The sequence below is a fragment of the Fulmarus glacialis genome, unplaced genomic scaffold (assembly GCF_000690835.1).
Source record: "Fulmarus glacialis isolate BGI_N327 unplaced genomic scaffold, ASM69083v1 scaffold27330, whole genome shotgun sequence".
Lineage (NCBI taxonomy): Eukaryota > Metazoa > Chordata > Aves > Procellariiformes > Procellariidae > Fulmarus > Fulmarus glacialis.
Genome location: NW_009188713.1, coordinates 348 through 12,417, shown reverse-complemented (window position 1 = coordinate 12,417; position 12,070 = coordinate 348). Strand labels below are relative to the sequence as shown.

Below are 12,070 nucleotides of genomic sequence, written 5' to 3'. Positions count from 1 at the left end.
GATAGCCGCCCGCCTCACGGGAGAAGCTGAAAAGGGAAGAGCCGAGGCTGTGCGGGACGGGGCTGTGGTGCGGGAAGGAGGAAGGTGCCCTCTCCTCAGCACTGTTTCCTCAAGATTAGCGCATCCTAACGCGTGGGATGGCCCCGCTTCACCGTGCCTCCTGAAGGGAGGACGGCGGAGACTACAAGTCCCAGCGTGCGCCGCGCTGCCAGGGGTGGGAAAGCTGGTGGAGGCGCGGTGGCTGCTGAGATTTGTAGTTCCGTGGGGGTGGGGGGGCGGAATCCCTCGGGGGTGGTAGCGCTGCATGGCGGGAGAGGGATAAGCTGTGAGGGAAAGATGTCCCCGGGGGAGTTTAGGCAGACAGAGGGACTGAAAGACCGATGCCCTTTCGGGGGTGCTGAGGGTCCCTCAGCCGGCCAAGGCCGGGGGCCATGGTGCTGGGCAAGGAGCTATTCGCAGGGAGCTGCCAACTGAGGGGATGGGCTGGTGCCCCCTCAAAACGTGTGGGTCCTGAGCAAAGCCTTCTCCCCACTTTTCCTGCAGTTCTTCCACCATGAGGATGCAATACCTGCTCCCCACTCTGCTGTACCTCTGGCTTGTGCTGCTGGGGCCTGGCGGTGAGTGTTTGGCCATGCCAGCTTGGGCCCACAGGGCCTCCCAGGCAGGGGCCAGGTCTGAATTGGTAAGAGGTGGAAGAGGGCTGCTCTGCAGTATCCCCATCACATGCCTCTCTGGGAAGACCTGTGCCATGGTTCCCATCAGATCTTCTTTCACCCGTTACCTTTGACTTGGTGTGCTCATATACAGACGGTGCTACACTGAGGCGCTGATGTGATGGAGCACTTGACTTGTGCTCCAAACTCGACCTCTGCAGAAACAGTTTATATACTGTCTGTGGTGCAGTCAGTGAGGAACTGGGGAGCTCTCAAGCATTTAAATAACTTCTGAAGATCACTGTGTAATATATGGCAATAAGAAAAAAAGCATGCAGGCAACCTGTCTCTCTCCATTTCTGATCTTACTTTTATATAGCTCTTTGTTCCTCCTCTTGTCTCTTGTGTCTTTTAAACATACAGTGAATAAAATGGACTTGGATTCCAAATGTCAAAATTGTTGACACGTGACCAGCTTATGGTTTTGATATCAATTGTATTGGCACTTGGAATCTCAGCCTCTCGGTACAACATAGCTGGGTTGTTGTAAAGTATACCCCTTAACAGCAATATTTCAGAGCACTATAGTAAGGTGCTTGTGATTCCTGAAGTGTTAAGATAGTAAATGCATATGCTCTTGAACATCTGGGTACCTGGTTTGAATTTTTGACTCAAGAAGCAATTTTAAACTAAATTTTGGGCATTTATGACTCCTAAGTTACTAGGATCACATCAAGAAACAATTAGCCTGGGTTTGAAGTATCCTATAGCCTTCTCCCGGCATGAATTTTTGTTGCACTTCAAATATTTAAATTGCTTCCTTGTAACATGTTGAAGTGACAGTTATTTACTTCTCCTTTCAAGTTGTTTAGTCGTGTTGAAATAAGCTGTACTCCCTTTGCTGTTTATCATGTGTACTAATTTTATTAATCTGACACTGCAGGTACCAATGGACAAAATGTCTATATCACAAAAGAAAGTAGGTAGTTCTTCTGAAGGAGCTATTCATCATTCATAGTAATGTTTTTTTTGGTTGTTTTGGTTGTTTGTTTGTTTTTCCGCCCCCCAGATGGAGTCATTGTATTGTCTGTCCCTGAAGTGGTTTCATTAGAAAGTGGAAGTTCAACAAACGTCACTATCTCTCTGAGGTAAAATCATGATTGCATCTTTACTTTGTCTTTGGAACGGGGGACAGCAAGTGGGTAGGACTTGGCTATATACTTAAGACTTTCCTGCACAGTCGGTTAATTGTTCATACAGAGTGAATCTCATTGGTGTGACTGGCCACTTCTAGACTATTACTTCGCTTAGTACCAAGATGGACTAAGATAGTGCAGCATTTTCACACACGGCCTTGTGTCGTTGGCCTCTGACAATATCCCATGCCATTTGTATGGGAAGTTGAGCAGGAAAAGATGTTTTATACTGTCAGCCCTATATTAGCTTACTGAACTGTCTTCCATAAGTGAACTTACAGTTCCTCCATTTCTAAAAATTGATGCTTAAGAGAAACTTGCATTTCCTAGAAGGATCACCAAAAAAACTTTACCAAGCAAACAGAACTCGCCAATTTGAGCAAAGAAATACAGCTGTTCCAGAGTGGGGGATGATGTGCCTTAGTCTCATTGTTTGATACAGTGCATTGTTTACACATGTTTTTGCTATGTCAGCCTCTTCCCAGGAAAGGATTGTTAAACACACGCACCCCTCCCCTTTGGGATCTCAAAGTTTGAGTAAAGAGAACAGTCAGTTGAACATGTAAGAATTGTGATAAAAAGGAAAATAGCAAAACAGTCTAGAACTTTGATGTGGTACTGTAATCTTGTTCATGGACAAGTACAGGCATTTGAACCTTACGATATTTTAAGTACTGCTGTGCAATTAAACCTCCTAGGCAAACTCTCAGTGGAGTTCTCTGGGAAAGCTGTGCAGGACTATGTCACTTGGAGCGTTTTTATTTAAGGGTTTTTTGTTTTGTCTTACCGCACTGCTATAATTTCTGCCCTTCATTACCCCAAGTACATGTCCATTATTTCTGCCCCTCTTTACCAGCAAAAGGTTAACAAGCACAATGGTAGGATTCTGGTGGCAATGACTTTGCTCTGCCACTTGTGTGGAGAAGAGGGAGGTAAAATGTGGCCATATAACTGTCTAGTGCCCATCACTAGTTCAGGTGAAAGAAATAGTACAATGCTAACATACTTTGGTGATGGTGTTCCTCTGAGTACTAGGTAGGTACTGTTGTGTATGGACTGTTGATTATGTTTGCAACAGCTGTGAGGGTTTAGCAGGTACTCTCCCACAGCCCTGAAGCAATCTTTGTGAACTGAGGCACCAGTCTAACTTGTTTTTTCTGCCTTCACAGGGCTCCATTAAATGAGACACTGGTGATAACTCTTAATATTACACACTCATCAAAACACAGCACCATTGTTGAACTGCCTGATGAAGTAAGTGACAGAACAGACTTCTGACCTTATGCAAAAGCCTACCGCTAGTGTGGTGCAACTCTCCTCTTTCTTCCCTCCACTTTGCCTTGCAGGTACAATTGCCTGCAGGTCACACTAAAGCAGACTTCCAAGTGAAAGCAGATGATGTTGGACAAGTAACAGTTTATCTTTATACCATTAATTCCAACTTAACTGGGTGAGAAACTGGTTTTTAGTTCCACTTACTATCCTACAGCTTCCTAAACTTTGGGGTAACTTTTCCCTCCTTATAGTTAAATAGTTAATAGGACGTGGGTGGTATGTAGTTGAGATGTGGTGACCCTCCAGCAATCCCCAAGGTATTCAGATAAATACAGGGTATGGAAGCAGAGTGATAGTCTTGGTATCTTAGATTTCATTACTAGATGACTGTGAGTTCTCATGGCTCCTTAGTCTGGTTTAAATAACCCCTCCCAAATGTATCAAAACTACAGTCAGCATTTCTGATCCAGGAAGCATTTGGTTGTAAATGTCCAGTGGGATACTATTCTTACTGTGCAGAACTCGTTCTGGAGTGCTAATAGCCTGATGCAGCTGTGCACCCACATCACTATCGTGAGGTGTAGGTGTTTTGCTTTCTAGTTAGGGGAGCTCTCTTTTCACAGATGCCAGTCCGCTCTAATAGGAAAACAGTCTAGCAAGATGGAGAAAACTGGATTGTATTTGCTTGTTGCCCAGATGCTACTGAACAACAGGATACTCCTGTTTTACTTCCTCATTTTAGCTTCTGCTTTTAAGACTCAAAACAAATGCAGAGGTAAGCATATGAAGTGCTCAACAGGACAGGCGTGATCATGAGGCTTTGCTGGCAGAGCGTGAAAAGTGAAACTCTGCTCTTACATAACAGACCTCGTGCTAAGAGAGTGGAAGCCATAGGTACCTTTTTGAATTTTTTTTGAGTGAAGCGAGAAGGAAAGGGTAGGTTGATGGTAGGAGTGGGAGATGTCCTAAACCTAACAAGGACACAAAAGAAAAGGGGAGCAACTCAGCTGAAACCAACTCTGAATCTTTATTGTCTTGTCTCAACACCTGGACTCTGTTTTCTCTCTCAAAGCAGACCAAGGCAAAATCTCTTTAAAAAAAGTGTGAACAGACAAATTAACTAATTCTGTTTGCATTAACCATCAGACCTAGGATCCAATTTCAAGTGATTCATAGCATCATAGTGAGATACGCTGATGAGGTGATTGGCTGGATCTATTTCCTCGCCTGGTCTATCTCCTTTTATCCTCAACTCTTTGAGAACTGGCGACGAAAAAGGTAAAGAGACTTAAGATGTGTTTGCAAGTCACTCAAGCACTTCACAAATCATGTTCCTAGCTTCAGTTACATCCATCTGGGTTATCGTGAATTATGCATGAAAAGGCTGGGGAAAAAAGCAAGGCAAAGATAGGGCCTGAATAAATGCAGCCCCAGTGAGGGGCTGGTCATGCAGGTCAGAGAAAACTAAGTGCATCCTACAGACACTTGATCCTAAGGTTTGGCGTCCAATACTAATTTGTGATAGAGGAGACTTCCCCATTCCCTTTGGTGTCATGTTGTAAATCATCCAGCCAAGCCAATTGTGGTGACCACCTTCAAAGATTACTCACCTTGTTTATCAGACAGCTCCTTGAGTGTAATCATTAGGCCAGCTCCCCTTAAACTAAGTGACTGTAAGTAGAAACATTATTACATATGAAAACTGAAGCATTTGTTTTGGCAAAGATGCACTACTACTTCTATGGATTCAGGCTGGAATGGTTTTATCAGACTAGCTGAGCTCATGGAGGGGTGAAGTTGAACAGCAGGGACGCAACCTTATCAGTGAGAGCTGTTTTGAGTACCAGTGCACGGCATATGAGCGATATTTTGCCTTGCTTCCTGATGAACTCACAGCATCATGTTGTGACAATGCCTGCAGCTTTGGCTTACATAAAAAAATTGCCTATAACTCAGTACATTCTAGGGTCAAGTTGTCCCTGGAACTGCCTGTAATGCTCTGATGCGTATTTCTCATACTTTTTGTTTGTTTGTTTTTCCATTCTCTAGTGTGGTTGGACTAAGCTTTGACTTTATAGCATTAAACCTTACTGGCTTTATAGCATACAGTGTGTTTAATGTTGGACTTTTCTGGATTCCCTTGATTAAGGTAAACATAATTATCTCTTAATACTTGCCGGGGTGTGGGTATCTACAGAAGGGAGTTAAGGCATTTGGCTGGTTTTGGTTTCTCTTACATTTAGGAGGAATTCTTAGTCAGTTATCCCAGTGGGGTGAACCCTGTGGCTATCAATGATGTTTTCTTCAGTCTCCACGCAGTAGCTCTAACCCTCCTCACCGTAATTCAGTGCTGCATCTACGAGGTAAGTCTCAATGCTGGGCTGGCCTGTCAGCTCTGGCAGAGCTCCCTCTGCCGGACACCTCACCACTCACCGTCCTCTCCTTTTGGGCTCCAAAGTCCTCGTCGTTGCACTTCCATTGGCCTTTCTAGAAGTCAGGCTTCACAATCCAGCTGCCTTTATCTTTCCTGAACTAGTAGCAACTCCAGTAAGCTTGGCTACTTCAGCCTCATGGATGTTCTGAGCTTATAAGTAAACTCCTTAGGGACTCAAAATAGCTAAGGCAAACAGCCAAGTTCATGAAGTTCCCAAACAGATCTCTAGCCAGCACATAGATTACAGCTCTACGCAGTACAAATGCTGGTATGTGCTTTGCTGTTTCCTCACTACTCGGAGCATTCTTCAAGCTAGGACAGGTCCTCAGGGATTCCCTGCAATTAAAACTTTCTGATTTTCTCAACCTCTTTTTCTTCTAAAACAGCTGCAAAGGCCCTTTTATAATTCCCACCCTTTCCAGGTGAGACTGATTGTTATAGTCAGGTGGGTCTCTATTTAATTCCCACTGTAAAAGCCTCTGATCTGAACGGCCAATTTTCTCTAGATGGTAACTGTTTCTCTCTTGGGGTGCTTCCTTTGGTGATGCTAAACTTAAAACTGTAAGAGCCCATTTGTCACCACTGCTAGGTGCAATAGTCTTTTCTAGTGAAGAATTAGAAGGCAGCCATGAATCTTTTACCATAATGGCATTAACAGCTTTTTGCATATATAGGAACTCTTGATACCATCAGACTGAAGTCAGGAGATTGTAACAGCTGTGGCACTGATAATAGGCATCATAAATACTCAAGAATACTGCTACAATATTGTTTCCCACTTGCTCATGGATGTGTTCCAAATGATTGCTCATAAGCTCTTGCAAACCTACAGCTGGTTGCTGTAGCACTCATTTAATCTTAAAATTCTCTTGTGGTATGAGCGTAACTGGTACAACAATAGGTCTGATCTGTAACCTTGCATAGTCCTGAGCGTATTCTATGTCTTACAGTGTGTCTGGGGATGTATGACCTAGGTCAGTCTAAGTGTATCTGCATTTCTGTTTCAGAGAGCAAGTCAGAAAGTATCCAAAGTTGTTGTTGGACTACTGGCACTCGCATGGATATTCACATTTACAACACTGTTTCTTGCTGCAGCTGAGGAAATGACGTGGCTACAGTTCTTATTCTGCTTCTCTTACATTAAGTTAGCAGTCACACTGATAAAATATTTTCCACAGGTAAACCTGAACTTTTCTGCTTTTATACTATATTCCTGTCACCCTAAGCCTGTAGTGTCTGCTCTTGAAAGTCTAACTAGACTAAACCAGCAATGATTATTTATTAAGTCTTTTAGTGACAAAAATAGTATAGTTATACAAGCATTTCTGAGATTAACATTTAAGAAGCCTTCTGTACATGACATGCGCTGACCGACTTCTTGTTACACTCTCAGGCATACATGAATTTCCGTCGGAAGAGTACTGAGGGATGGAGTATTGGAAATGTATTACTAGACTTCACTGGTGGCAGCTTCAGCCTTCTCCAGATGTTTTTGCAGTCATACAACAATGGTAAGGCTGGAACTGAGGTGGTGGGGCCTTTCTTAATGCGGTGGGAGAATCCTGCTACAAAGCAGATAAAAACCAGTAGGTTATCTTGGGAGAATGATGTTTGTGCTATAGTATGGGTAGCTGTTCTTATACTAAGAATAAAGAATCTGTTCATATTCCTTCAAGATTGAAAATGAAATAGCCATTCTGAAGAAACCACAGGAACAGTTAATTAATTAACTTTGCATAAGATGTACACTACAGTTGGTCTTAAGGTGTGTCTAAGCAGTCCATGTGAACTTCTCTATTATGTATGGCATGACCTTGAGACAAAACTACACTTGAGGAGTTAGTCTTAACTCTCTAATTTTGTGTTTGACAGATCAGTGGAAGTTAATCTTTGGAGATCCAACCAAGTTTGGCCTGGGTGTCTTCTCCATCATCTTTGATGTTGTTTTTATGGTCCAGCACTACTGCCTTTATAGGAGACGAGGGTATGAACCTTGTGAATAACATCACTCATGAAGACAAAAACTTTAACTGGAACTTGCCCCTACCCTGGCTAAGGGCTTTCAAGATTCCTACTGCCAATTACCAGAAATACTGATTCTGTTTGATCCTCTCTGGTATGGAATACAAGCTGTTGCCTTGCCAAATGCTGATTGCCAGATGCCTTAAAGGACAGCAAGCTATCTAGCCACCACTTGCAAATGGAAGATTCATGCCTGTTGAAGCTGCAAAGACAGATTAGCGTGAGCTGTCCAAGCAACATGTGGCTCTTTTTCCATTAACAACAGGAAAGAGAAAGACCAGAGTGATGTCTTTCTGATTGGAAGTGAAGCACAAAGAGCAGAGTTCTGGCTTCCAAAAATCTGAGACTGTGTTTAAGCAACCACTTAATATTTTAATGTAATGACTGAAGACTGTCTGTGGGTCTAAGTGCTGCTGCTGACTCCTCAGAGATAGATCACAGTAGAACATCACTCAGGTTGGCTGTCAACAGCTGTAGTGGTACATAAAAGAATAATGAGGTTGGTAGCAAATACACAAGTGTTAGGAGCTGAACTCTTTATTAAAAAAAAATACTGAGAAGCAGCAGAAACTGTATTCTTATTTCACTGAAAGCTCTTTCAAAGGTGCCAAGACAAGTGCTCAGATTTATCTGAATACTTCTAGTGCACTAACTTCATTTTGCTCAGTTCTACTGACATGCCTTGAATCCTAAATGGGGGATGGTAAAGATTTATCAAAGAGATTATTTCTAAGTGGATCATGTTAATTAACAGCCCCATGATTAAAGTTTAAACATATGTTTTTATTCCTGGGCAACTTTCTAACTATACATGGTATGCTCTAGGTAGAAAACAAGGTCTTGAGTTACTTGAAGGTAAGCATTATACCCTTTAAAAGAACTAGAAGGGAATCCATGCATTTGTACTTGAACAATACTTGAATGCTCAAAAGCTAATATGTCTTACTAGGTGTCAACCTAAGGAAAACTAGAACCCCTTCTCCCCCCTGCTAGAGACCAGGTGAGGTGTGACTGCAAATGCCAGTGAAGTCAGACCTTACTGACCTCAGAATGCATTGTGTTGATGTAGTCCACAATCAAAGCCAGAAAAGAGGTATCAGCTGGAGGCATTCAAGTGATGTGGCATTCTTAAATGTAAGGAGAAACAGCTCAGGAAATCCAACTTTGTTTTATTGTGTGTAAAATCAAGTAGAATAGCAGTACAAATAGCAGTGTATATTTATAGTAACAAAAATAACTTCAACTTGGAAGCCTTAAAATTTGCCACTGAATTCTTAAGTTACAAAATTCAAAAGCAGTATTGTAGTAATTCCATAGATATAAAAAATGGTAAATAGGCATCTGCTGGTGCGTACAGAACAGTCTGAGATGCATTAATCACAACATACGTACATGGCACAGCAGTAATGTACTGAATAAGTTAGTCTGCCACCTCCTCATGTTCTATTTACAACAGCTTACCTGAAGACTGGTTAAAGAAAGTATAGATATGTATAAATCAACTGAAGGGGATTAAGAACTCCAGTTTTTGGATAATTGTAAAGCCATCTGGTTAACAAACCACTAGGATGCTAGATAATTAATTTAGTGTTGCAGCAAGAATCTTAAATCCTGTGGCATGTTGATTTAAACAACTTAGTATCTTACCAGAAGTTTAAATTTGGTCAAGAGGCACTTTTACAAATCACTGGCATATTCATTTCTTCTATCCAATAAATCAGTGATTTAAGCAAAGTCTTCTAGAAGGCAGACCAAAATCCATCCCTCCCATTTCAAGTCTGATAGAAGTGGAATGAAGAACTGAAGACTCTACAGCTACAAGGAGCTCTTTTGGTAAGTTCAGCAACAGTGTTTGCTTTCCTGCTCCATATTCCTTTCATTTAAACTTAATTCATTCAATGTTACAAATTACTTGGGAACAAGGAGAATTAAGGTTTTACTCTGACAGTGAAGTTGAACTGTAGTGTCTATGAACTTCTAGTGTTCTTCATAGGCATTAATTGAACACTTCTGTGTTACTTAGTTGTTTCTTGTTTGCTTCTTGTCTGAAGAGGCTGCTTTGTATAGGGAATCTTTGCAGTAAACCGTAATGCCCCAAACCCTTCAGCATACTCTGTCTAGCTAGCACACAACGTGGGATTAGTACAGTGCTCCTCCCCACAGCAGTGTGCAACTCAATTCTGGCATTTTAATTTGATAGCATGGGGGGACAGGACAGCTCGCTTCTAAAAGCTTAAGCACAGCAAACCCTCTTATCTTCCATAGCAGAAACCACATATCCTCTTAAAGTAGGAAGCTTTTGTGCTACAAAAGAATCCTGTCAATGTTAGGCCTTTTCCAGTTGCTTCCTTAGATAAGTAGGGTTTGTCCTGTCCTCCTGAAAGCCACGACTACAATAAAGTCTTACCATGTACCTGCAGGGAAGACTTTAGAGAAGCACTCTGCTGAGGGGACTAGAGTTTCACTACTGCCAGTTACACCAGAGGAAGGAAAAAAAAAATAGTGTTTACCACAGTTAGGAACATGCATCCTTCCAGGCAACCTGTTCAGGTCTAGTATTTGCTTCCTTGCTTGATATCAGTCTATATATCTCCCGCCCCAGCCCTTCCCCAACTTGATGATTGATTAGGACATCATGGATTGTTGCACAGCCTTCTGCAGAGATTGCCTGGTCACCAGCAGCCGTACGACTTCTTCATTCCTTTTTGTCAGCCTCTTCCTAGCTTGGTCGTGGGTCACCATTGTCATATCCCAGCCATTCACCTAGGAAAAAACCCCACAATATAAAATGAGGCAGGTGCATGGACTCACAGGTGTCCTATGAGTGTTCTATAGGAACTATGTAGTAGATATGCTTATGCCACAGCTCAGTTTGTTTATAAGCCTCACAAACTGTCCTGGAAAGTACCCTGAAGACAGTATTTTTCCCAGCAGAAACTTCTCTGTAGTGTGCACTTAGTACTACACTAGTACTTGTCTTATCTTGGTGTTTACCTGCATGATCTTATCTCCAATCTGAAGTCCTGCAACTTCTGCTGGGCCTCCTTCTGTCACCCTTGTTACATAGATACCCTGGGGGGAAAAAAAAAGTGTTAATTTACTAAATATGGGAGCATTAGATACTCAAGAGCCATTCTACTGACAGTGCAAAAAATAATTTGTGGTATATTACGGAATTCTAGTTCAAAACAGGTTTGTGCAATGTTGGAAAATAGAAAAGGTGGAGAGCTAGCATTAAACAAGCTTAGTCTGCAAATGATAACGTGGCAACAGAGTAACCTTCCTAGTCAACTATGTGAGAGGACAGAATACAGATGTAAGTGAGCAGAGCTTGCTGGGTGAGTTGGATATGCTCAGCCTTTTGCAGAGACAGTTGCTACAGGAAACAAAGAGCATCTGACCTTGTCGGTCTTGTCTTCAGAGAAAGGATTCTGAGTAGGATCCTGATCAATGCCACCTCCAATGCTGAATCCCAGAATCAAATTGTCACCTTGACGAAGCTTATGTATTTCAATTCTTTGCTGAAAAGAGAAAAAGATAAAATAGCTGAGTATTGTGATCACTGGAAGAAGTCTCAAGTGTGTTTCAGACACAGATACTTAAGACCCAGTTAGACTCTTTCACAGAGATACTGTAAACCTACTAGAGCAGGCTACATCACAGCTTGGTAAGCTTACACATTGTAGGCAGACAGCTCTAAAACCCCTTGGCAGCACGGAACTATCATGTGGCATTTGCTGTCAGTCACATGCAACCTTGGTGTTGACAACAATTGGCTCTGAACTGTTCTCAGCCTTACCACAAGATAGCAGGACAGGAAGCCATCTGCAAGCTCATCCCAAGGGCGCTCGCTTGGCTGATACAGCCAAGCTCCTCAACTAGGCAGTGCCTTACCACTGCCCGGAGATACAAGGGCAAAACAGGGCAGGTCTCTTCAAACATGAGTCATGTCTTGATAACTAGCAGTCACTTATAGCTAGAGTCATCTTGCTCTTTATCCACGTGCCTTGTGTTCCTGCCTAGCCTTATCAGTGGAAATAACAATCTATTATTAGGATGGTTCTTTTTCAGGATAACTTATCAACACACTTTTATAATCCAGAGACAGGTTCCTTGCAGGCATCTGACAAGCTTTACTTATTATCTAAATACTGTATAAATGCCAGCTTGTGCAATTCTTGAGCCAAGATAAAAAGCCACGATCTTAACTGAAACAATAAGGTTCTTCTCAAACAGCCCTGTTTGACCCAGAGGGCTCAAGGCTCTCACTGGGACACAGACTGCGTGGTCGCACCAGGACAGCTTCCATATCCTCAGGGCTGTCTGCTCTTACTCAGCTGGGAGCGGTGCAGCATACTTCGCTGGGTTAACCCCAAGCACGATTAAATTCAGCATTCTCACTAGTGGAAGAAACACCAGAGACCCTTGCTTGCACTTGGTTAAGGTAACTGATATACTTTACAAGCTCTACTTCTTAAACCCCGCCTAGG

General features: G+C 42.5%; 2 protein-coding genes across 3 annotated transcripts; one reads left to right on the top strand and one right to left on the bottom strand.

Moving 5' to 3' along the window:
- The first annotated feature begins 553 nt into the window (after positions 1-553).
- CTNS (cystinosin, lysosomal cystine transporter) lies at positions 554-7,853 on the top strand. Of its 2 annotated transcripts, none has more exons than XM_009579629.1 (10): positions 554-617; positions 1,723-1,801; positions 3,019-3,103; positions 3,196-3,299; positions 4,271-4,402; positions 5,174-5,273; positions 5,368-5,487; positions 6,566-6,736; positions 6,952-7,069; positions 7,431-7,853. In XM_009579629.1, exons 1-10 carry the CDS (start codon positions 554-556, stop codon positions 7,559-7,561), a joined length of 1,104 nt encoding a protein of 367 aa, XP_009577924.1. In that variant the 3' UTR covers positions 7,562-7,853. The 2 variants fall into 2 exon arrangements, with proteins under 2 accessions (XP_009577924.1, XP_009577916.1); XM_009579621.1 differs by having other exon boundaries at positions 554-651; positions 1,721-1,801.
- Positions 7,854-10,025: 2,172 nt separating this feature from the next.
- Positions 10,026-11,522, bottom strand: TAX1BP3 (Tax1 (human T-cell leukemia virus type I) binding protein 3). Its single transcript, XM_009579699.1, has 4 exons — positions 11,475-11,522; positions 10,982-11,101; positions 10,575-10,652; positions 10,026-10,343 (listed from the first exon to the last, which is right to left on the bottom strand). Exons 1-4 carry the CDS (start codon positions 11,520-11,522, stop codon positions 10,206-10,208), a joined length of 384 nt encoding a protein of 127 aa, XP_009577994.1. The 3' UTR covers positions 10,026-10,205.
- Between the last annotated feature and the right edge of the window lie 548 nt (positions 11,523-12,070).